This window comes from Pristiophorus japonicus, chromosome 8, assembly GCF_044704955.1.
Source record: "Pristiophorus japonicus isolate sPriJap1 chromosome 8, sPriJap1.hap1, whole genome shotgun sequence".
Taxonomy (NCBI): domain Eukaryota; kingdom Metazoa; phylum Chordata; class Chondrichthyes; family Pristiophoridae; genus Pristiophorus; species Pristiophorus japonicus.
In genome coordinates, this window is record NC_091984.1 from 203491957 (window position 1) to 203516723 (window position 24767).

General features: G+C 43.4%; 2 protein-coding genes across 5 annotated transcripts in view; one reads left to right on the forward strand and one right to left on the reverse strand.

The window, feature by feature from the left end:
* Window positions 1–12912, reverse strand: part of ccdc62 (coiled-coil domain containing 62) — a 49536-nt gene extending 36624 nt beyond the window's left edge. For all 4 annotated transcript variants that reach the window (XM_070887786.1, XM_070887787.1, XM_070887788.1 and 1 more), the window contains exons 1-8: window positions 12840–12912; window positions 10576–10669; window positions 10402–10442; window positions 7939–8097; window positions 6541–6733; window positions 5030–5196; window positions 4251–4352; window positions 3509–3680 (exon numbers count right to left, since the gene is read on the reverse strand). In XM_070887786.1, coding sequence (XP_070743887.1) covers window positions 3509–3680; window positions 4251–4352; window positions 5030–5196; window positions 6541–6733; window positions 7939–8097; window positions 10402–10442; window positions 10576–10669; window positions 12840–12881 — 970 coding nt within the window. In that variant the 5' untranslated portion in view covers window positions 12882–12912. The remainder of the gene's footprint in view (window positions 1–3508; window positions 3681–4250; window positions 4353–5029; window positions 5197–6540; window positions 6734–7938; window positions 8098–10401; window positions 10443–10575; window positions 10670–12839) is intronic.
* Window positions 12913–13166: 254 nt separating this feature from the next.
* denr (density-regulated protein) overlaps window positions 13167–24767 on the forward strand; it is a 41705-nt gene continuing 30104 nt past the window's right edge. The window contains exons 1-2 of the mRNA XM_070886336.1: window positions 13167–13290; window positions 23026–23131. Coding sequence (XP_070742437.1) covers window positions 23035–23131 — 97 coding nt within the window. The 5' untranslated portion in view covers window positions 13167–13290; window positions 23026–23034. The remainder of the gene's footprint in view (window positions 13291–23025; window positions 23132–24767) is intronic.

The window sequence follows — 24767 nt, forward strand, 5'->3', positions numbered from 1 at the left end:
ATTTCCCAAATTCCAAATGTAGCCACAGGTATTGGCCCAGAATTTGTGGTCGGAGGCTTCCCGCGAGCGGATGCCTCCGACTGCAAATATTCCTACGAAAGAACCTGTTGTTCCTGGAGTTTCGGAGACTTCTGATCCTGGACCTCTACGCGAAGGCCTGCACGGAGGCCCACATATTCCAGCAGCGTAAGCGTTTATGCGTCACTGGGATGTAGTTCGGGATCCGGAATATTAGGTCCTTCATTGAAACACCTGTGAACTCATCCCTTTTTGGCATGGAAGCAAGTCATCCTCGTTTTGAGGGACTGCCTATGATGATGACTGGGATCACGTGGGCCGGCTCAACCTATCAGAGTATTCATATTTATGGTGATTCCATATATACGGAATACATTTACATATTTTAAAGGGTCTAAAAATAAACTTACCTTATTTAGGATTTTAAATGTTTAAATTATTGAAAAACATTTATTATTCTGTACTTTAAAAGTCTTATTCTGGAAAAAGTACTAATCCCTCAAGAACCCAACCTACAGCATTATTGAAATAAAGTTATGTTTGGTCATTTAGGACAGACTTCTGCACGTATGTATTGGCCGGTCATTAGTCCCATCAGTAGTTATCCAACATATTTGGCTGAGGTCTTATCATTTCATATTTTTCCAGGCCAGATTCCACCAAGCAGTCGCATGACCTCTTTCCCTTCGGTGTTTCTCATTCTCTATTGTATCTCTATTTTCCCTTTTCCACCTCACTCGGTCCCTCTTCTCCCCTACATTTCTCTCTGCGTCTCCCTCTTTCCCCCTTCACTTCTCTCACCTCTTTCATTCATTTCCAAATCAGCTATCCACACACCCTCACTATCTAGTGACCCTTGCTGGTAAGTGTGTGTGTGGATATTGGGCAAGGCTCAGCTGTGATGCCAGTCACAAAGCCTGCCAGTGCTATCTAGGATCACACTTTAAGAAAGGCTACTAGGGTGAGCCAGAACCTTCATGAAAGGAGGAGGAGGAGGAGGGAAGAGAAAACTAGAAAATAAAATTTAAAAAGAAAAATCATCATCATCATAAGCAGTCCTTCAGGCTAGAAGGGCTGAATGGCCTGCTCCTGCACCTATTTTCTATATTTCTATGTTTCTAAAATCAAGGAAGACTTGCTTCCACTCAAAGTGAGTTCTCAGGTGACTGTACAGTTAAAAACGGGAATTACAAACTCTGTCACAGGTGGGACAGATAGTCGTTGGAGGAAAGGGTGGGGAGTCTGGTTTGTCGCACGCTCCTTCCGCTACCTGCGCTTGTTTTCTGCATGCTCTCGGCAATGAGACTCGAGGTTCTCAGTGCCCTCCCGGATGCTCTTCCTCCACTTAAGGTGGTCTTTGGCCAGGGACTCCCAGGTGTCGGTGGGGATGTTGCACTTTATTAAGGAGGCTTTGAGGGCGTCCTTGAAACGCTTCCTCTGCCCACGTTGAGCTCGCTTGCTGTGTAGGAGTTCCAAGTTGAGCGCTTGCTTTGGGAGTTTTGTGTCAGGCATGCGAACAATGTGGCCCGCCCAACTGAGCTGGCCGAGTGCGGTCAGTGCTTTGATGCTGGGTATGTTGGCCTGATCGAGAACACTAATGTTGGTGCATCTGTCCTCCCAGGGGATTTGCAGGATCTTGCGGAGACATCGTTGGTGGTATTTCTCCAGCTATTTGAGGTGTCTACTGTATATGGTCCATGTCTCTGAGCCATACAGGAGGGCGGGTATCATTACAGCCCTGTAGACCATAAGCTTTGTGCCAGATTTAAGGGCCTGATCTTCGAACACTCTCTTCCTCAGGCAGCCGAAGGCTGCGCTGGCGCACTGGAGGCGGTGTTGAACCTCATCGTCGATGTCTACCCTTGCTGATAATGTGCTCCCGAGGTATGGAAAGTGGTCCACATTGTCCAGGGCCGCGCCGTGGATCTTGATGACTGGGGGGGGGCATGGGTGGGGGGACAGTGCTGAGAGGCAGGGTCAGGTTGGTGGAGTACTTTTGTCTTACGGATGTTTAGTGTAAGGCCCATGCTTTCATACGCCTCGGCCATTGCTGCCACCATTGCCAGAAGATCGAGAAGAAGCAGAAGAGCACAAACACAATAATGATTTATCGAATGAGGAAGAATAAGTTGGCAGACTTGATGGTCACAATGTAGAAAATGATCATAAACACAAATGTTATTATAAAGATATATGAACCATTTTTTCCAACATCGACAAACATTACATTTGATAATTCCCAAAGTTGTCAACCAGGAAGAATTCCACAAAGCACAGAACATCCGATAGTCTTAACTAAATAAAATATTTGATTCAAATCTTGACACATCAGAGAAAACTCTTGTGGGATTCTCCAAATTGGAATTAGGGAAAGGGAAATTGGAAATCCCATGTCACTCCAGCACATCTACGAATGGCTGGTTCATAAGAAATACTGGAAGAAACATAGTTACCTGCCCATCTGTTTAATCGGGAACAATTTAAACAGGATTTTGGTGCTGAAATGTTACTGCGAGCTTTTGAGAAAATAAAGCTGCTTTAATTTTACTGTTAGCTTAGCTCAGTGGTAGTGTTCTCGCCTCGGAGTCAAACGTTTTATGGGTGCCAGCTGCACTCCAGGTCCTAAATATTTCAATGTCAGTACTGAGGGAGTGTTGCCTTGTCAGATGTGACACCTTTTGGATGAGGCATTAAGCCAAGGTTGCATCTGACTTTCAAGTACACATAAAAGATCCTATGGCACATTTTCAAACAAGAGCAGGGAGACCCTGGCCAACATTCATCCCTCAACTAACACCATCAAAACAAAATAATTGATTGTTCATTGCAGTGAAGTCTGTGGGAGTTCCCGTGTGTGAACTGGCTGCAACATTTGCTTATAAAATAACAGTGATTGTACTTTATTGACTGGGAAGCACTTTAGAAGGACATGAGGTATTGAACTCAATATAAATGTAAGCTCTTTCTTTACTCAATGTGTTTTAGTTCATTGTTTTTAAGTTAGCTTTTTACTTCTAAAAGTTGAGAGAGCTAGAATTTGTCTACTCTAAGGGGTAGATTTTTCTGTTCCTGCGCCTGGTTACAGAAAAATTGATGGGAGCGCATATGCTCTTAATGAACCTCTCACTGTTTTCCACCCATTCATTGAAATGGACAGAAAAGTCAGTCAGATTGTTATGACTGTGCGCTTCTCTCCCCCTGATTTATCAGCATTTGCTGCACCTAGGCCTTCCAATTTCCCCAGACACGGAACACGAAAATTTGTCCCATTGTTTTCAATGGCACTGCCATGTAGGTATATTGCACACTGGGTTACGACTGAGTAGTGATGTACACTGGTGAATAAGTAATCACTTGGTATCATTACTGCATTGTGACTGGCTTATGATTACATAATATATCATTTAAGTATCTATAATAACCAAATTGTTATCCTCCATAACAGATTTATTAACATTCAATATTTCAACAATGGTAACTCACAGCCTACCCTTAAGCTTGCAGATTTCATGTCTTAGTCTCTTTGAATGTTGTTTGCAGTCATGCACCTCTTTTCTTGTGTTTGTCTCATTTAACCTGGCTTCTCGTAGTGCACCTTCTAAGGTTTTAAACCTAGCTGTAAGATCCATGATGTGATTGGTAGCTTCCACCATATCTTTGTCCTAGATAAAAAGTAACAAAAGCATAGTTATTGCAAAATACAAAGTGATTTCTCCAAAACCAAAACCTAAATTCTGATACAAGACACATCTTCATGCAGACTTTTATGTCTCCAATACAGGGTTACAATTCAGACTTAACATAAATACTCCTGGGCCAGAATCACAAGCCACATCTGGGTGGAAAACAAGTGTCCTGGGCCAGAATCACAAGCCACATCTGGGCAGAAAACAAGTGTGCATTTGTATAGTTGCCTTTAACATAAAAATGTCCCAAGGCTTCATAAAATGAGATTCGAGGCAAGAGGTGTTGAAAACTGAAGTTACCTTAAATTGAATGTCAATTATCAAAAATGTTATGTCAGACAAAGAAAACTTTAATAGGCTTCCTTCAAAAACTACTGGCTTCAATAGCTTAGTATAATGACCTATCCATTACATACTATTCATTCCATATACATCTGAATGTTATCATGAATGAAAGTTTTAAAATCTACTTATAGTTGAGATTAGAGGACATTTGCTGAATATTCATTGAGCATTTGCTCATCTTTTGCAGCAGAATTTTAGTACCTTTAATTCCAGCATTGTAGTCAGCTCCTGTTCACGTGCCTGTAACTGTCCCAACTGGGCAGAAAGCTCCAGCATGGAGGAATTCATGTTTGTGTTCCTGTCCTGGTTGAGGCAAGCAGAATCCATCAATGCACTTTAAAGGGATATTTACAAGGCAGAAATGATCATACAGGTTGAACCTCTCTTATCCAGGACTCCCTTATCTGGCACCACTCCTGGCCGCCGGGTGGCGCATGGGAGAACTCGGCCGGTCAAAATCCTTCCATCCCCGGTCTTAGAATATACATTAAAAAAAAATTTGTACAGGGTACCCACCAATATAATCTTTCTCCTCAATGTCGGGATTATCGGCTGCCTCCGCCTCGTCTCCCTGCTGGAACTCCTGCAGCCACAGTCCTTGGGCTGTTCGCTCCTCCATTCAGCGCTTCCTCCGGGGGTTCGGACCGGCAGGCCGCGTCCTTGGGCCGGCCACTCCTCCGCTCAGCGGTCCCTCCGGGGGGGGGGGGGGTCAGACTGGCGGGCCGTGTCCTCGGGCTACGTTGACTCTTCAGGGCCCGCTCGGGCCGCACCAACAATTTGGGACCCGCGCCGACTCTTCGGGGCCCGCCCACCTCCTCTCTCTTCACCCTCCCCCCGACCTCGGGCCACCTTCCCTCCCCAGGCCAATGACCTCCCTTCATCCGGCAAAATCCCTCATCCGGCACAGGCCAGGTCCCTAGGGTGTCAGATAAAGGAGGTTCAACCTGTACTAACTATGGTGTTGTTACTGGCAGTCCTACCTCAAGCTCTTCACAGCTGCCAGCAGCCTCTACTGCTTTTTCAGACATTTCCTTCAGCCGTTGCTGGGTACAGGCGAGTGTTTTTAGACAATCAGCTTGCCGAGACTCCAAAATCTTTTGTTGCGCATTTAATGTTCTAATGATCTCATTCCTGTTTCGCAGTTCATCTATTAAAACACAATGTTGCTAACTGTTTATAAAGTAACTTAAAAAAAATATTATGCATTCATCCATTCTACCGTTGCACATTCCTGATCTGTAGAGAATGTTTTCCTTCTAATCCCCCCAAAAATTGATTTTATCAGGATGTGTTTTAAAAAGAATAATTTATAATGAGTACACTACTTTTTCTCTTGAAGGCAGCAACCTATGCTGGGTTGGTTACTAATCCAACGTTGGGTGATAAACCAAATTACTACACCTTGCCTGAGAAATGGCCTCCCTATCAATTTGTGATCAGTTAAACAGAATAAATTATACACAAGGCTGTCTTTTTTCAGACAAATACTCAAGGCTATGGCCACTGCATGGCCATATTATAGGAAATTATTCTTTCCTCTCTTCATTCATGAAAGCAGAGACTAATGCTGGGCTATAGTTCCACAAGTGTCACAGATATTCCCTTGCACTCCATTGTCTCTGATTTGTCACCCTGCCAGTCTGACATCCAGTACTGGATGAGGAGAAATTTTCCCCAACTAAATATTGGGAAGACCAAAGCCATTATATTCAGTGGCCACCAAAAACTCCGTTTTCTAGCCACCGACTTCATCCCCCTTTCCTGACAGCTGTCTGAGGCTGAACCAGACCATTTGTAACCTTGGTGTCATATCTGACCAAGAGATGAGCTTCCGACCACATATCCACTCCATCACCACCACCTACTTCCACCTCCGTAACATCACCCCATTCTGCCCTTGCCTCAACTCATTTTCTCATTCTTATTTTGAAATCCCTCCATGGCCTTGCCCCTCTCTATCTCTGTAACCTCCTCCAGCCCTACAACCCTCCAAAATTTCTGCGCCCCTCCAATTCTGGCCTCTTACGCATTCCCGATTTTAATTGCTCCACCACTGACAGCTGCGCCTTCAGCTGCCGAGGTCCTAAGTTCTGGAATTTCCTCCCTAAACCTCTCCTCCTTTAAGACGCTCCTTAAAGTCTGCCTCTCTGTCCCAATATCTCCTTATAAAGGCTCGGTGTCAAATTCTTTTTGATAACGCTCTTGTAAAGCACCTTGGGGTGTTTTACTATATTAACAGCTCTATATGAATACAAATTGTTGTTGTTGTACCATAAATCCTGATATTGTTTATGATAAAAAAGTGATTTACAACATTCCCACTGGCAAAAAAAGTGATTTCAAGAAAATAATTTATCCAGAAGAGCACAAAGTCTTAAAGGGTGTTCCAAGGCAGTAACACATCTCAGGACTGAGATGATAAACTGTTGGCACTTAGCATTTGTGGATAAGCTGCCTGGATATGTTAGAATCTTTTTGAAACAGTACTAACGTTCCACTTTGGCACATCTTTCTTCTAGGCCGAGTATGCGCAGGCGATCTTCCTCCCATGACAGCAGCTGCTTCTGGTGTGCGGCCACCATTTCATTTAACTCTTTGTCCCGATCTTTTAGTTCTGCAACAAGCAGCTGTAACTCATTGCGTTGTTTCTGAATGGTGGCATTCTCCAGATCTGCGTTTCCATTCTGGGGATAAAAAAGTAATGTAATAAGACATTTTTTCCAGTTTTTGTTAGAGATTTAATAAAGTAAGATAATCTATCAGAAAATTGCATAAAGCTACTTTATGGATGGAAGTTATCAACAATTTTGCAAATTCAATTAATGGGCTTGAATTCATGGCCCCTATGGGCGGGTACGAGATGTGCACGCACCCGTAGGGGCCGCACAAGTTCTGGGTTTAGGTATGCGAAGCGCATGTACCTAAACCCGGAAGCTGCAATTGGTCAAGAATCCTCTTGACAGATTCAATGCATCCGAAGGAAAAGGGCCTCCAGGGATGGTGAGTTGGGCTATTTGCCCAACTCCTGCCCAGTGAATGTCCTTCAAATTCTTACACCTGGTAAAAGCAGGCATAAGCTTTTACCACCATAAGAGTTTTAAAAATAGAATAAAATGTTATCACTCATTTATATATTAAAAACCCTGTCCATTAAGCCAAGTTTATTCTTAGCCCTGTTAAAACATGTTTTAAAAAATGACCCCCCAAAAAAAACTATTTTTGTATAAAATATTTAATTCATGCTTATGGCAGCTCCATAGAAACGGAACTCACCATAAGTATGAATGGGAATGTCCCTATTGTGATGGGTTGGGCCGGCCCATGTGATCCCAGTGATGCATACCCAGTACATACGAAGCGCATATGCTGCTGGAGTAAGTGGGTCACTGTACATGCTTTTGAATAGAGACACAGGACTGAGAAGTCTACGAATCGCTGGGACTACCAGGTACTTTCGTGGTACTTTCGCCCATGGGAAGCCTCCGACTGCAAATTCTGGGCCAACATTTTTTAAAACCATATATAGTTTATATTCATCAGAATAACCATAAATTCTCTTGCTGTGGGAGTTTTGAACCATGACTGGCAGTATTGTTAGATTATCTTACTTTATAAAACAGGGTATCACTGATTGTGATCCTATACTTTGATAAAAAGTTGAGCTGTAGATTAGTAAAACCCTGAACGAATTGGACTTATTTAAAATCCATAATAATGGCAACTGTATACATAATCGGGGCAGCTTTACTCACTAATTTACAAAGAATATATGAAATGTGAATCACTTAATCAGTAATTAAAGGAAAACAGAAAATGAAAACAGGCACAGAAGAGAAAAATATTTGGTCGCCTGGTTTGGCTCTGCTCAAACCCCATAGATGTTACTCACATTTTTTGCAGAACCATTCGATATTGTAACTGGGTGAATGGCTTTTGTGGGGCAGGTTTTAAATCTTACTGCATTTGCCAGAGCAAAATCTTGCATTTTCCCAAAGTTCATCTTTGAATCCCCAATAGATTTTGAACAGCTAACATTCTCTAGTGAAGGCTGAGAATTAAATCAAAAATCAGTTAGTTTTATAACATTTGCAATCTGAGTGCATCAAGATGAAAATTACCATATTTTGTTTTAGATGTCTGAAGAATATAAGGGGTTGTGGCATTATTGTGTTCACTCTGCTTAGGCAGTCCCTCGGAGTCGAGGATGACTTGCTTCCACACTAATATGAGTTCTCAGGTGACTGATGAGCCCGATGCAGGATCTACAATCTGTCACAGGTGGGGCAGACGGTGCAGACAGTGGTTGGAGGGACGGGTGGGTGGGGTGCTTGGGTTGCTGCGCTCCTTCCGCTGTTTGCGCTTGGCTTCTGCGTGCTCCCGGCGAAGAGACTCGCAGTGTTCAGCGCCTTCCCGGATGCTTCTCCTCATTTTGAGCGGACTTGGGCCAGGGATTCCCAAATGTCGGTGGGGAAGTTGCACTTTTTCAAGGAGACTTTGAGGGTGTCCTTGAAGCGTTTCCTCTGCTCACCTGGGGCTCGCTTGCTGTGTTGGAGCTCTGAGTAGAGCGCTTGTTTTGGGAGTGTAGTATCAGGCATGCGGACAATGTGGCCCGTCCATCGGAGCTGATAAGAGCGTGGTCAATGCTTGATGCTGGGGATGTTGGCCATGAGCGAGAACACTGACGTTGGTGCGCCTATCCTGCCAATGGATTTGCAGGATCTTGCGTGGCAGCGTCGGTGGTACTTTTAGAGTGCTTTGAGGTGCCTGCTGTACATAGTCCATGTCTCTGAAGCATATAGGAGGGCAGATATCACTACTGCTCTGTAGACCATGAGCTTGGTGCCGGTTTTGAAGTCCTGGTCTTCAAACACCCTCTTCCTCAGGCGACCAAAGGCTGCACTGGCACACTAAAGGCGGTGTTGGACTTAGTCATCGATGTCTGCCTTGTTGACAGTAGGCTCCCGAGGTATGGAAAATGGTCCACATTGTTCAAGGCCTCGTCATGGATCTTGATAATCGGGGGGCAGTACTCTGAAGCGGGGGCAGGTTGGTAGAGAACCTTTGTCTTACTGATGTTTAGTGTAAGGCCCATACTCTCGTACGCTTCGATGAAGGTGTTGACGATGGTTTGGAGTTCGACTAGGTTTGTGGTAGAAGTCACCAAGGAATTATAGTGCAGTGTGAGCTTTCTCTTTGGAGAATCATGCAGACAGGACAGGAAAATTAATTATAACAGGCATCATACGTTATTTACTAGATCTGCGGTATGAATGTAAATTAAGCATTAAAAGTTAGACAAAACTTTTTAGATGTGATGTGTGTCCAGCAGTTGGACACACATCACATCTATACTCGGAACACAACCAAATCCCAATCTCAGCTATGTTGCTCGGAGGGATACTGGGATATTGGTCCCAATTTTAAAGGTGGGGGGGAGGCGTGTTGGTGCACGAGTCCCAAAGCGGGCGGCCAGGAGACCAGCACATGGAGGCCCGGCTGATCTTAACGGTTCAGTCACATTTAGATAGATGTTTCCTGGGTCCTGCCCAAACCCAGTTACCTGGCCGGAGACCGGGAGCGGGAATCTGGCCGCAGGAGGCCACAGCTGGAGACTTGTGAGAATGGTCCCAGGCAATTAGTGGGGGAAAGGGTCTGGAGGCAATCTGTGGATGGCTGGGTTCCACCATGATTGGAGGGGAGGTGTCAGACAAAATCGGTGGGGAAGGGGTTCTTGTCGACTCAATTGCAGGTGTGAGGGATTCCACTGCGATCCAGGCTGAGGAGGCCCAAGGATTCCCTGCGATGCCTGGGTGAGTACTCCTGTTCCTCCCGGTCCACAGGAGTTCTCACATAAGTCATTTTTTAACACTGACCTCTTCTGGTCATTCAGCACCTCTCTCCGTGCTCTGGCTGTCAGACTGCACGCAGTGCGGGACTCCTCCCGACAGTTAAATCATGTCATGGCACTGATGACATCATTGGGCCGTGACTTTTGCAAATAAAGCAGGCCCACCCCTGCCAATAGTGGGAGCCTCGGCTGACTATAAAGTTGGCGACGATGAAATGGCGGCGGGCGATAACGGCCAGTAAGTCGACTCGGCCTATGTTTAACCCCTCCCACGCACCATTTTAGCTGGGCAAGGAGGGGATAAAATTAAGGTAATTGAGTGGAAGCCAAGGAGAGATGTGGAGGAACTGCAGGGTCACCAGCTGTTTCCGAGAACACTAATGTAGGCCAGTTAGCTTTCCACTCCTATCAGTAGTCTACACCTCAAAAAGGAAAGACCTTGCACATAACTCTAAATAAATAATACACAAATAATACTTTTGAAGTTTCTTTTATCTTCCTTACCTTAGCTTTTGGAGTGCTATGCCACTGTTCAAGGTGACTTTCTACAAGAGGGTAAAAACACAATCCATTAATACCTGCACGTATTAATGTTCAGTAAAATCCATTCAATGCTATGAAAACAAACATGCATGACTTTTCGGGTTTAGAATCCATCTTACTATACATGCATAATACCTGAGGCAGAACTTGATGCATTTACTGGATTCCTGGGGCTAATAAGAGCTGAGTCTCCTGAAGGGAGGTCCCCTTCCATCTCAACCCCTGGTACCTACATTCAATGAAACACAAGAAATTTAAAATCACATGCACTTTTTTTTTTAAATACAGTGGCAATGCATCAATTTTGATTTCATCTGTATAGTATGTAATTCAAAATCGAAGTCCAGTGCTATGGTTTTTCAGGCCCAGTTTCTCAACATAATTGTTGCAGAGAGTATTTTTCTTAAAAAAACAAAAAGGTACCAAATTCAGAGGAAAACTAGCAAGCCAGAAGGGGGAAGAACAGGTAAATTTGAAAAATAACAAAACAAAAATAATGTGTTGTTATTGTACTTCATTTAAAATATTAGAGTATGAATGTTCAACAAGGTATGAATAATTAAGAAATACTATTTCTCTCTTATTTCTGAGGCATCGATGTTTCATGTGAAGGGAGAGAAAAAGAAACAGGAGTAAAAATGGGGAAAAGGGAACAAATAATGCAGCAATTCTGGGAATGACCCAGCAACCGCCAGAAAAGGTCTTTGGGGAAGTGGAGGAAGGAAGAGGGAAAAAAATATCAAAATGAGGAAAAAACCCATGAGGAAAAGTAGCCTGGGGAACAGGTGAATTTTTTAAATTTTAAATTAAGCATATAAAATAATGCGCATCATTGTATTCACATGAAAATAGCACATGTTCAAATGCTATTTTAAATTAGATCATGCAGTCTGGTTAATTCTAATCTTGACTGATATCTTCCCTTCTGGTTACCTGGCTTCAATCTTCAAAATATATGCATCTACCAGAAAAGTAATCTGCAGCTGATTACAAGGAAATGGTACAACTAGCCCATGTTATTAATAGATACAGGTTCAAATAGGTCCTGATGATCAAACAGTTTCAATGTCATGTTAACACAGAGATATATTACTATACATACACAGAAAATATAATCAATATAAATGTATTAATACATACTCACCATTTTACAAAAGTTGAAGGCTGTGGAATTTATAAGTAAATTCCCAAAAGTGAAAAATTGGGTAGAGGTTAATGTATAAATATGTCTGTAAGCATGCAATATAGTTTGAACTGTAGTGATGTGAGTTTATTTGACTGAATGATACAGGAATATTTTACAAATAATGCTAAAAATGATGTGTTATCACTTCAGTTATGATGCCACAGTAGCACCAGCCAGCCAATCAGCTCACAGCTATGATGCTGAGCTCATGCTGGCATTGAAAGTTCCTCTTCTGGCTTGACTTGACTTCCAACACCAGCATCTCAGCAAAATAAATACAACATGCTCTGGTAAATCTGATTCAGTATTGTACAGCATGAAAGTTACACAAGCATGCTCTCAAACCTAAAATTTTTAACTTGAGGATCAGTCCAACTGCCTGAGATTAGTTCTCAATGCATCATCACCTGATTGGAGCCCCCCCGCAAAAAAAAAATTATTTGTTGTAATCATCACCAGTATAAAGGGTTTACAAATAATGGACTTTGGCCCAATTCTGGACCCCCATTATTACCAAAAGGTTGAATTTGAAGCCTTGGCAGGTTTATCAGAATATACAGGACCAAGAGAATAGCCATTGTCTTTATATTAATGGCTGTAAGTACTGTACGGGATACACTTCCAGCCATGTAATAGGACTTTCATTTAAACAGAATGAAAACTTCAAAATACCAGACGGTAAGAAGTCGGTCAGAGGATTTATTTAGGGAACTGAAAAGGGAATTTTGTGTCATAACTGGATAGGTCTAATACTGATTTCTCATGTCAGTACTCGAGAAAAGACAAAAAAGGAGCATGAGAGGTGATTCTAGAGGTAGAGATAGAAAACGGTATGGGAAAGATTGATCGGGAATACTACTTTAAACAATGGTAGATCAGTGGGACACCGGTTCAAACTAGTGAATGGTAGTTTTAGGACTGCTATCAGGAGGTGGTTCTTCATGCAGAGAATGATCAACACTTGGAATAAACTTTCCGGGCAGGGAGTGGTGGAGGCGGAAACCCTGCTATTGTTCAATAAACTATCTGCAGCAATTGAAGGGGGGGATCCTGGATGGGCGAATTAAAAGCAGCCAAACGGCCTTCTCCCCCAGTCGTGTTTATTGTGATCCCGCCGCCCTCTCTGCCCTTCAGTGGGGCGACAGCGGAGTTCACGCAAGGAGCCATTACGATCCTAATGTAAAATCAGCGCCAAACCAGAAAGAAGTCGCACCCTGCATAGTAGCGGTTGCCCACTCTGCCAGCCCGCCTTCATCCGCCCGCCCGCGGGGCACCCGAGCCCCGCTCTGTGCGCGGCGGCCATCATCAGAGCGACCGGCACAGGAGGCCCTGCAGCAGGCCACCCGCGCCTGCACCGCAACCGCCACATATGCCAGCGGAAGCACTTGCCACAATTCACCATCTTAATCCATGTAGTACTTTATGCCATAAAGAACACTCGCTGGCAGGAAAAAAAAACGATTTTGCTTCGCCATGACAACAATGAGTTCCGGCACCGCAGACAGCCGCCCAAATTACGCTCTCTCCGAGGCAGCGGCAGGGGAGGCCCCCGGAGACGTGCGCAGGGTTGGCTGTGGCTGAGTGGTTCATTGAGGTGCTTCGCTTCCCTTTATGAGTAACGTATTGTCGGCCTTCCATACTGGACGCTGGTGACAGTCGGAAAGGTATGCAGCTGGTGTAGTTTGCTGTGAAAGAGGGGCAGGCTGGGCTGTGTAGGTGTTCATTCCAACACTCCTGGAGGCAAGAGGTAGTTTCCAGGTGCTTAATCGGGACATCCATTTCTGCAATTATTTTATTTCACTCCTCTCTTCCCCTTAAAAAAAAAACTGTGTTTTGTTGATATGCTGTTGGACATCATTCACTTCATTCCATTAAGGTTTTGCGTGCTATAGTTGGCAGTATATTGGTGCTATAACGCAATTTTGTGCACAGGTCAACTATTCCATTTCTGCATTTTATTATGCCAGGCAGATTCCTGCAACATCTCACTCGAATTTTAAATACACCTTTCCTATATGTAAAATTAGTCTAAAACCATGAAGTGGGATGCATCCTGACTTGTAGCTGACTATATTAGCACACGCCACCCTCGTTTAACTGTAGGGCATTTTGTTTTGCCATCCTTCGCTAAGTGTAATGCTGGACAGGATGATGGAGCAGAGGTTGAAGATCGTGGCTGGAATTCTGACATTTTTGCTGATAAATTTACATGAAATTTTAACTCCTTGTTTCTAGCACCCATGTTGTGGTACTATACTATACAGACCAGAAGCTCTCTGGTTTGACATCAGATCTGTGCTGAACCAGCAGATCTCTGGCCCAGTGAGGGGATGAGGAGGGAAATCAGCCAGCATTCCTGCTCCCAATCACTGTCCAGTGAGCCATATTGGAATATGTGGATGCAGTGGTGAAACTAGGGGAGGTCAAAATTGAGATTTGACCGAATTGGCAGGAAAAGGACTGAGCTATGAACTGGGGAATGCTAACATATCTAGTCTAACATATCTGGGCCAGGAACTACCCAGACTTGCAGGCTGAACCTTTAGACCAGAGATGTATGACAGAGTTTCCTGAGACTGAAATGGAGACGGTATTCCAAAGTCATGTTGGCTAACCTCAAAATGATTGGGGAATCATGACCTCCATCCTCCATTTACTGGCTTCGCTACTGTGTAGATGTCAGGTTAATTTGGAGTTACTGTAGACTTGTCACATAATGTGCTTTCTCAGCAGCCTTGCAGTGTCCTAGCAGGAGGCGAAACTTTGGAATTCTCTTTCCCTCCCTCCCCTCCCCCCCCCCCCCCCCCGGAGAGCTGTGGATGTTCAATCGCTGCGTATATTCAAGACTGAGATCTATAGATTTACTGGATACCAAGGGAATCGAGGGATATGGGGATAGTGCGAGAAGGTGGAGTTGAGGTTGAAGATCAGCCATGATCTTGTTCAAAGGTGGAGCAGGCTCAACGGGCTGAATTGCATTCTCCTCTTAATTTTATGTTCTTATCAACTAAATGTCTGCTGCAACAAAGCAGCTGGTCAAATCTGTGCAGATTGTGGTACTGTATTAACTTGCAAATAGGCTGTGCTTTGTTAAAACAATATTGGTTTAATCTGAGTGTGTGACCTAAATACAGATCAATTATTTTTTTCTGGTGGGGGCAGAGGGCTCAAATTTGAAGTGTGGTCTATCTGCACAGTCAGGAAATAAAGTGCTTGCATTTATATAGCACCATATCACACCCTTGATGTCATAATGGGTTTTGCAATCAATGAATTGCTTTGTTTAGTCATTATTATTATGTAGGCAAATGCAGAGGTGGGCGCCGGAGGGACTGGAGTGCATCGTTACCCCCGGCAACCAAATTTTAATTTGATTTTATATGTTTTAAAGTTTAATTTATTTTAATTGCTGGTTTTAGTGTCCCCCTCCCCTTTTATAGGGGGCACTTGTAAAATTTATGATTTTAATGCCCAAAAAAAAACACAAAAAAAAGGGCAGTTGAAAAGTGTCTGGAGTGTCCCCCAGATCGGGGGGCACTTGAACTAATGTTATTTTGTGTCCCCAAAAGAGTTGTAGGCAAATGCAGCTGATGTTCTGAGCAATAATCCCTCCTAATCAGCATCACCAAAACTAGATTAACTGGTCATTCATCTCATTTGCTGTGCTGTATGTGGGTCTTTACTGTGCAAAATTTGGCTACCACATAACTGACTGACTACGCTTCAAAAGAACTTCATTGACTGTGATGTGATTTGGGATATCCTGATAATGTGAAAGGTGCTATATAAATGCAAGTCTCTCATATATATCTTGGTGGTGATACAGGGTTCAAACTATTCGATCCCTATGAAAAAGTATTTGCTAATTGAGAATACAACGGTGATGCAAATTGGAACATAGGAACAGGAGTTGGCCATTCAGCCCTTCAAGTCTGTTCCACCATTCAGTTATATCATGGCTGATCTATATATTTAACTCAATTTGCCCACCTTTGATCCATGCTCCTTAACACCCTCAGGGTGTGCGTGTGTACTAGGCCCAGGCAGCGGAGCCTGGTCTTCAATCATCTTGCATCCCCTTGCCATTGGATCAAGACCTTGCTCTGTCAAGCCCGTGTGGTAGCTAGTGTGCAACAGCCACCCATGTTAAAAAAATTCACACACAGGCATCTTCCACTCTTTAAAATGAAGTTCGGAAACTGGAACGTCAGGACCCTCATGAACACAGAGACTGCAGGCCCGCATTGGACTAATCAGTCACTTGAGAACTCTTTTTATTAGTGTGGAAGCAAGTCATCCTTGAACTCTGAGGGACTGCATATAAAGAATATCCTTGCCTCACACAGTTTTGAAAAATTTAATTGACCTAACCTCAACAGCTTTTTAGGGGAGAGAATTCCAGACTACCCTTTGTGTGGCCTAGCTCTAATTTTAAGGTTATGGTCCCCTGTGCTCTATTCACCCACCAGATTATCAGATCCTTTAATCATCATAAACACCACAATTAAATCACCCTTTAATCTTGTATATTAAAGGGGATACAAGCCCAGTCTATGCAACCTGTCCTCGTAATTTAACCCTTTTAGCCCCAGTATCATTCTGGTGAATCTGCACTGCACCCCCTCCAAGGCCAATATATCCTTCCTGAGGTGCGGTGCCTGAAACTAAATGCAGTACTCCAGATGGGGTCTAACCAGAAGTTTGTACAACTATAACATAACTTCCGCCACATTTTATTCCAACCTGCTTAAGATAACGGCTAACATTCCATTAGCCCTTTTTAAAAAAAAAAAATAATGATTCGGTCCACTATCTTTTCGCAATTTCTGCACTTGGACCCCTAAACCTCTCTGCTCCTCCACAGTTCGTAGCTTCTCACCGGATTGGAAAACCGCAAATGTAACGCCCTTATTTAAAAAAAGGCAGCCAAAAAGCAGGAAACGTAGGAAATCAGTTAACCTAACATCTGTGGTTGGGAAAATGCTGGAGTCCATTATTAAGGAAGCAGTAGCGGGATATTGGGAAAAGCATGATTCAATTAAACAGAGTCAACATGGTTTTATGAAAGGGAAATCATGTTTGACGAATCTGCTGTAGTTCTTTTGAGGATGTAACGAGCAAGGTGGATTAGGGGGAACCAGTGGATGTGGTGTATTTGGATTTCCAGAAGGCATTCGATAAGATGCCACATAAAAGGTTACTGCATAAGATAAAAGTTCATGGGGTTGGGGATTAGGATTGGCTAACTACAGAAAACAGTCGGGATAAATGGGTCATTTTCAGGTTAGCAAACAGTAACTAGTGGGGTGCCGCAGGGATCAGTGCTGGGGCCTCAACTATTTACAATCTATATTAATGACTTGGATGAAGGGACCGAGTGTAATGTTGCCAAGTTTGCTGATGATACAAGGATGGGTGGGAAAGCAAATTGTGAGGAGGACACACAAAATTTGCAAAGCGATATAGACAGGCTAAGTGAGTGGGCAAAAATTTGGCAGATGGAGTATAATGTGGGAAAATGTGAGGTTATCCACTTTGGCAGAAAAAATAGAAAAGCAGATTATAATTTAAATGGAGAAAAATTATCTGCAGTACAGATCTCCGGAATCAACCTAGTGAACCTTCTCTGAACAGCCTCCAATGAAAGTATACCCTTCCGTAAATACGGAGACCAAAACTGTATGCAGTACTCCAGGTGTGGCTTCACCAATACCCTGTACAGTTGTAGCTTTTATACTCCATCCCCTTTGCAATAAAGGCCACCATTCCATTTGCCTTCCTGATTACTTGCTGTACCTGCATATTAACTTTTTGTGTTTCATGCACAAGAGCCCCCAGGTTCCTCTGTACTGCAGCACTTCGCAATTTTTCTCCATTTAAATTATAATTTGCTTTTCTATCAGATCTTTCTAAAAGGATGCCAAGTGCTGGCAAAGGCTCTTACTGACTATAATTATTTCTTTCTCTGGTGATAAATCTTTAGTAGACTGTAAAAACTTACATTATTAGCAGACACCATTCCACTGTCCTCATTAACGTGCAGCCTCACTGGTGAAACAGAGTCATTCCCGCAAAGGTCACTGTGGAGGCTGCTCTTTCCCCTCGGCCTTTCTCTGACTGGCGATGAATTCATGGAACGTAGTGGTGACTCCATACCAAATGTGTTCAGTTCCAGCCTTTCCTCACTGTATGGGAAGAATAAAATGTAAAGAGAAACTTTGTTCTGTATATTTCCCATAAATGGCCCCGACTTTAACTGCAGGTGGATTCCCCACTCAGGCCTGGGTTAAAATTACAGTTGGGTCTCAGTGATGTCACTGGGCCACAACATGCATATGTAAAGAAGAACCTGTAGCTCCGGGTGCGTGTCTTGCTGCCTGCTCAGGAGAGCAGGTTAAAATTGCAGATGTTGTGATCATGGTGGCTTTTGGACAGATAAGAGCCAGGTGATTTTAACTGTCCACCCACCAGGTTTCTGCTGAGCAAGTAGGGTTAAAATTCCATTGAGTCTCAAGTCATAAAATGCAACAACGTGAGAAATAATGCAGGGTGAAATCCAGCTAGATAAGTTCAAAGAGCCAAACTGTGCTTGATTGGGTCCCCTAGCTAATATTTAAAGAAAGATTGGCTTGAATTTCTCTCTCTCTCCAATTTTCTCATTGTCTGCAGATAGTGGTGACAAATTATAGAGTATCATTCCACAGGCACCTGGTAGCACTCGAATACCTAAATGCTCATTCTTGATGAGTGAGCCTAAACAGCATCAGTAGGCTATTCAAACAGAGGGAATGACTTTCAAACCCAATTAGTCCTCACTCAATGCTTCCAAAAGAGATTATGTGCTCAAGTCTCTGGAGTGGAGCTTGAACTCTCAACCTTCTGACTCAGGTGTGTGAGTGCTACTACCCTGTACTGAGCGTAGTTTGACTCCTAAAACAGTGATGTCAAATAATTCAACATTCATTCCCCCTCGCAATTAATGTACAGGGAATAAAGTAGTGCATCAGCAAATATAGGTACTTCCGAATAAGTGGAACATACTGATCAGATCTTATTAAATGGCGGAGCAGGCTCGAGGGGCCATGTGGCCTACTCCTGCTCTTATTTCTTCTGTTCTTATTTAGAAAATATCTTTCTTGGGTCCATGGTGGATGACCTCACACTTTCCCACATTGCAACAGTTTTGCACACTCACCTAACCTATCAATGTCCCATTGCAAATTTCTGCTCCCATCTACATTATTTACTGTGCATTAATTGCATTAGTACACAATTATGCCACTTGTAGATGATGCCACTATGCCATGGCATGCAGTGCTTCCTCAAATAAAATAGTTTGTCACATGTTTTCATGTGTACAGAATTTCTTTGGTTAGTTTGGTCAATGAGCCAACTTCATCAACTCTAAACAGCCTATGGGACAATAGGTTGTGGGTTCATGTCCCACTCCAGAGATTTGAGCACAAAATCTAGGCTAACACTGTAGTGCAGTACTGAGGGAGTGATGCATTGTCAGAGGTGCGATCTTTCGGATGAGATATTAAACCGAGGCCCCGTCTGCCTCCTCCTGTGAATGTAAAAGATCCCACACCACTATTTCGAAGAAGAGCAACCGAATTCTCCCCGGTGTCCTGTCCAATATTTATCCCACGACCAACATTCACTGAAACAGATTAGTCATTAGCACATTGCTGTTCGTGGGGTGGTGGAGAGAGCCAGAGTTGGAGGACTGAATAATATAGGTGGGAATAAGGCTGAAGATTTTTTGAAGAGGTGACTAAAGTAGTGAATAGGGGATGTCTATGGATGTTATTTATATGGACTTCCCGAAGGCATTTTGATGTAGTCCCTCACAGACTGCAGCGGTTCAAGAATGCGGCTCACCACCACTTTCTCAAGAGCAATTAGGGATGGGCAATAACTGGCCAGCGACACCCACATCCCATGAACAAATTTTTAAAAAGAGACTGTTAGCTGAAATTGAAGCTCATGGAATTGAAAGCAAGTTATTGACCTGGGTAGGAAATTGGCTGAGCGACAGGAGATCGGATAATGGGCAGGTACTCTAATTGGCAGATGTGACTAGTGGTGCCCCGCAAGGATCTATGTTGGGGCCTCAACTATTCACCGTATTTATTAACGACATAGATGATGGGATAGAAAGCCACATATCCAAGTTTGCTGATGACACAAAGATGGGCGGCATTGTAAGCAGTGTAGATGGAAGCATAACATTACACAGATATTACTTGATTAAGCAAATGGGCAAAGCTGTGGCAAATGGATTTCAATGTAGGCAAATGTGAGGTCATCCACTTTGTACCTAAAAAAAAAGATAGAACAGGGTACTTTCAAAATGGTGAAAAGCTAGAAACAGTGGAGGTCAAGAGACTTGGGGTCCATGTACATTGATCATTAAAATGTCACGGACAACTACAGAAAATAATCAAAAAGGCTACTGGAATGCTGGCCTTTATATCTAGAGGACTAGAATACAAGCAGGTACAGATATGCAAAGCACTGTGAGCAGTTCTGGGCACCACACCTAAGGAAGGATAAATTGGCCTTTGAGGGAACGTAGTGTAGATTTACCAGAATGATACCTGGACTCCCAAGGGTTAAATTACATGGAGAGATTACACAAACTAGAGTTGCTTTCCCTGGAACTTAGACGATTAAGGCGTGATCTGTTAAAAGTTTTTAAGATATTGAGGCGAACTGATAGGGTAGATAGAGAGAAACTATTTCCGTTGGTTGAGGAGTCTAGGACTGGAGGCATAGTTTAAAAAGTAGATCAAGGCCTTTCAGGAGTGAAGTTATAAAACACTTCTACACGCAAAGAGGTTAAAGTTTGGCTGTCTCTTCCACAAACAGCAATTGATACTATGGCAATTGTTAATTTTAAATCTGAGATTGATAGACTTTTGTTAACCAACGTTATTAAGGAATAAGGGGAAAAAGCAGGTTATGGAGTTAGATCGCAGATCATCCATGATCTCATTGAATGGCAGAACCGGCTCGAGGGGCTAAATGGCCTCTTCCTGTACCTATGATTGCAAAGCTAGGGTGGAGCAAGGCCATGGAGGAAATTAAAAAGGACCAGGATTTTAAACTTAACGTGTTGGGGGACAGGTAGCCAATATAGGTCAGTGAGGACGTGGTGATGGGCAAGTGAGACATAGGGCAGTATAGGCTGCAGGCACTATATTTTGAAATGATGGGAGTTTATGGAGGGCGAAGAATGGGAGGCCAGTTTGGAGACTTTTCGAGATATCGAGTCTAGAGGTGAAAACAGTGTGGATCAGAGTTTCTTCAGCAGTGAAGTAAGGTAATGTCATAGATGGGCAACTTTGTGGAGCTGGACGCAAGCAGTATTGGTGATGGATGTGACCGGTTGTTTGAAACTATGATCTGGTCTAACTGGGTGCCAGGGTTCACACTGTTTGCTTTGGCCTGAGCAGGTGGCCAGGCCAGGGAAGGGGATGGAGTCAATAGCAAAAGGAGTTTATGGTGGTGACTGAAAATGATGCCTTCAGTCTTGGGGGCCGAAATTGCCTCTTCCAATAAGGCATCCGGTGGCTGCGGAGGGGCCGCCATTTTGGAAATTGCCCTTCCAGAGTTTTGGAGCGGTGTCCGGGACCGCTCCGCCCAATTTCCTGCCGCAGCATGCACACGTCAACCCCTTACCGATTGGCGGGGACCCCTTCACAAAATTGCCCCTTTTGAAAATTTTGAACCCCCCCCCCCGCCGCAGGTCGATGCCCCGTTGGTACACTCTCTGTGACATGGCGGCTCGGCCGCCCTTAAAGGGGAGGGCGCTCTGCTGCTCCTGCCGCCATGTTAATTTTTTGGGGTTCTTGGGTGCCAGGCTGCTGGCCCGGCTGAAATCCTCCCTGGTGGCCCAGTGTTTGCCACTAAAGTGGCTGCAGAGTTTGCAGTGGTCCTCCCCTTTAACTGAAGGGAAGAGATGTGTGATGCATCAGCGCGATGCTTCGTTTCGGGCGGTGGGCATTTTCGGCCCCTTAGTGCTCAGCTGAACAAAATTTTGATTCATTCACAATCTGACAGTACAGATGCAGTTGTAGGGTGAGGTGATGCAGAGGTAGAGCTGGGTGTCAACAGCAGGTGGAGGTTGACCTCATCCCTGTAGTTGATGTCACTGAGGGACAGCATGTAGATGAGGAAGGGGCTGGAGTCAAGGATAGATGCTGAGGGGACTCGAGAGGTAATGGTGAAGGGGCGGTGAGAAGCCTTTGCTGAAGATGGACTGACTGCATTCAGACAAATGGGAGTAATACCAGGTGAGGAAAGTCCCACAGAGTTGGATAATGGAGGAGAGATGGAAGAGAATTACATTGTCAACCAAATTAAAAACTGCAGAGAGGATAAGAGGGAATAATGCACTACAGTCCCCATCACAGCAGACTCCTTTGTGACTGTAACCAGGGCAGTCACAGTGCAATGAGCCAGGTGGAAGCTAACACTTCTCCATATTGTAAAGCTGAAATGTCTCTAATCTTTTCTTATAGTTCATCTCCTTTACACCTGGGATCAGTCTTGTTTATCTTTTCTGCATTATTTCTAATACAAATAGATACTTTTTGCAACCAAGTGACCAAAGCTGAACTCAGTATTCTAAGTGTGGTTTGGCCAGTAAGTTCTGCCTGTATATCCTGATGTTCGATTGGCTTGTGTAATTGACTTTGCCACATTGTTACTCCCAAGTCCTTTTCCAAGTCGCCCTGTGCTAGTTCAGTTCCAGTCATTGCATGCTTGTGTCCCACATTTTTTTGACTTGAGTGTCAGTGTCAAATTTAATTTGTCATGTGTCTGGTTATGCAACTAAGCATTCTAAACTTTTAAAATAATTATTTTGCTGCAACATTCTTTTCTATTGTTGTCCTCACCCCGGTTTGGCATTATCCTCTTGCAAGTCCTGTAATATTTAAGGGGTGCTGCCAATGCACTTCTGATTATAAAGCTGGAAAACAATATTTGATGCCCTTATTTTTGTGGGTTCTGTGAACTGCCATCAGGTTTCCACTTCTGGGAACAGCAGTAGGCCATTCAGTCCCTCGGGCCTATTCCACCATTCATTCAGATCAAGGCTGATCTGTACCTCAACTCCGATTAGCCACTTTTGCTCCATATTCCTTGCTACCGTTGCAGAACAAAAATCTGTGGATCCAAGTCTTAAAAATTTCAATTGACTCAGCATCTGCAGCTTTTTGTGTGAGGGAATATTTAATGACTGAAACTAGAAAGTGCCAGATTCTGGATCTGTTCACAAATTAAATTTTTGGGTGTCTTACATTAATGAATCTTGTACTTAAAAATATACTTGATTAGAATCAAGAAATACTTTTAATGCTGTTCTTTTGCTTGCACCTGGTCTTTAGATTCATGAGATGGCCACTACTGAAAACGCAGACTCTGAAAACAAAGGAGAAACAAAACTAGCCAGCATTAAGTCGCAATGTCCATTAAAAGTACTCTACTGTGGAAGTAAGTTTGTCAAAGAAAGAACTTGTACTGGTTGCTCTATAGTGCAAATGCAGTTAGAGAAACCTTTGTTGTTTTGATGTGACAAATTACTGCAAGATAAAATATTCTGCATTTCATTGATATTATCAGAACCTTTTTTAAATAGTTGCACCTGCTAATATATTACTACCATTATTCTTTATATCTGGTGGGAACTAGTGTCCTATATAGCTCAATAGCCTGTCAGCAACCCTCAAGATTGCAGGCTTGTGCCTTAAATTTACTGGTCACACCATTCATCAAAAGGAACATCCCAGACATCCGCCTCCCAGATAGAAGTATGTAGGTTGGTTGAATAGATGGATGAAGATATGAACTTTTTAACCAACAACAATTTATATTTATATAGCGTCTTTAAAGTAGTGAAACGTCCCAAGGCGCTTCACAGGAGTATTATGAGATGAAAAATTTGACAACGAGCCACATAAGTAGAAATTAGTGCAGGGGACCAAAAGCTTGGTCAGAGGTATAATTTAAGGAGCGTTTTGAAGGAGGAAAGTGGTAGAAAGGCGGAGTTAGGCAGGGAATTCCAGAGCTTGGGGCCTAAGAAACATAAGGCACGGCCATCAATGGTTGAGCGATTATAATCAGGGATATTCAAGAGGGCAGAATCAGAGGAGCGCAGATATCTGGGGGGGGGGGGTGCGGGTGTTGTGGGTCTGGATGAGATGACAGAGATAGGGAGGGGCGAGGCCATGGAGTGATTTGAAAATAAGGATGCGAATTTTGAAATCAAGGCATTGCTTAACTGGTCAGCGAGTACAGAGGTGATGGGTGAGCGGGACTTGATGCGAGTTAGGACATGGGCAGCAGAGTTTTGAATCACCTCTAGTTTACATTGGGAGGTCAGCCAGGAGTGCGATGGAATAGTCAAGTCTAGAGGTAACAGGCATGAATGAGGGCTTCAGCACCGGATGAGCTGAGGCAAGGGCAGAGACGGGCGATGTTCTGGAGGCAGAAACAGGCGGTCTTTAGTTATGCTGCGGATATATGGTTGAAAACTCATTTCCGGGTCAAATATGACACCAAGCCTCAGACAGAAGATGCGGAGAGCGATGAAGTCAGTGGCTAGAGAACTATGTTTGTGGCGGATATTGCTCCCTTTCTAAAAGGTGCTCCTGCGTGGTGATTTCAATTTATCGTGAAAGTTTTTTTTAAGTGGATTTGGTCAGATTGCCAGGTAATATGTGGAAGTGCAGAGGGCAGGAGATGAACATGTGACTTAGTTACAATTTGCATCACTTACTGTGCTCGCACACAACAGGATTCCTGGTAGAGTTCATAGCTCAGACTGTTTCGTTTTGTTGGCTGGAGGAAGATACGTGGATATGGGAAGAGCAGCAAAGTGGAAAAAATATTGAATACCTTAAAGACCAAAACTTAAAGCAAAGTTACAAAAGTAATAAATAGTCGGCAACTGTTTAACCCCGAATAGAATTGAATGTGATGATGCTTTAAGTAGGAAGTTCATGTTTTATGTCTTTTTTTTTAAAGCAGCTTAATGCTTAAGCCAAAAAATGTGGAGTCAAAGTTGCTCAGTGCAGATAAAATAACTTGTTAACAGCATAATATGTGAGCTAAAATTTCTGTTCATTTA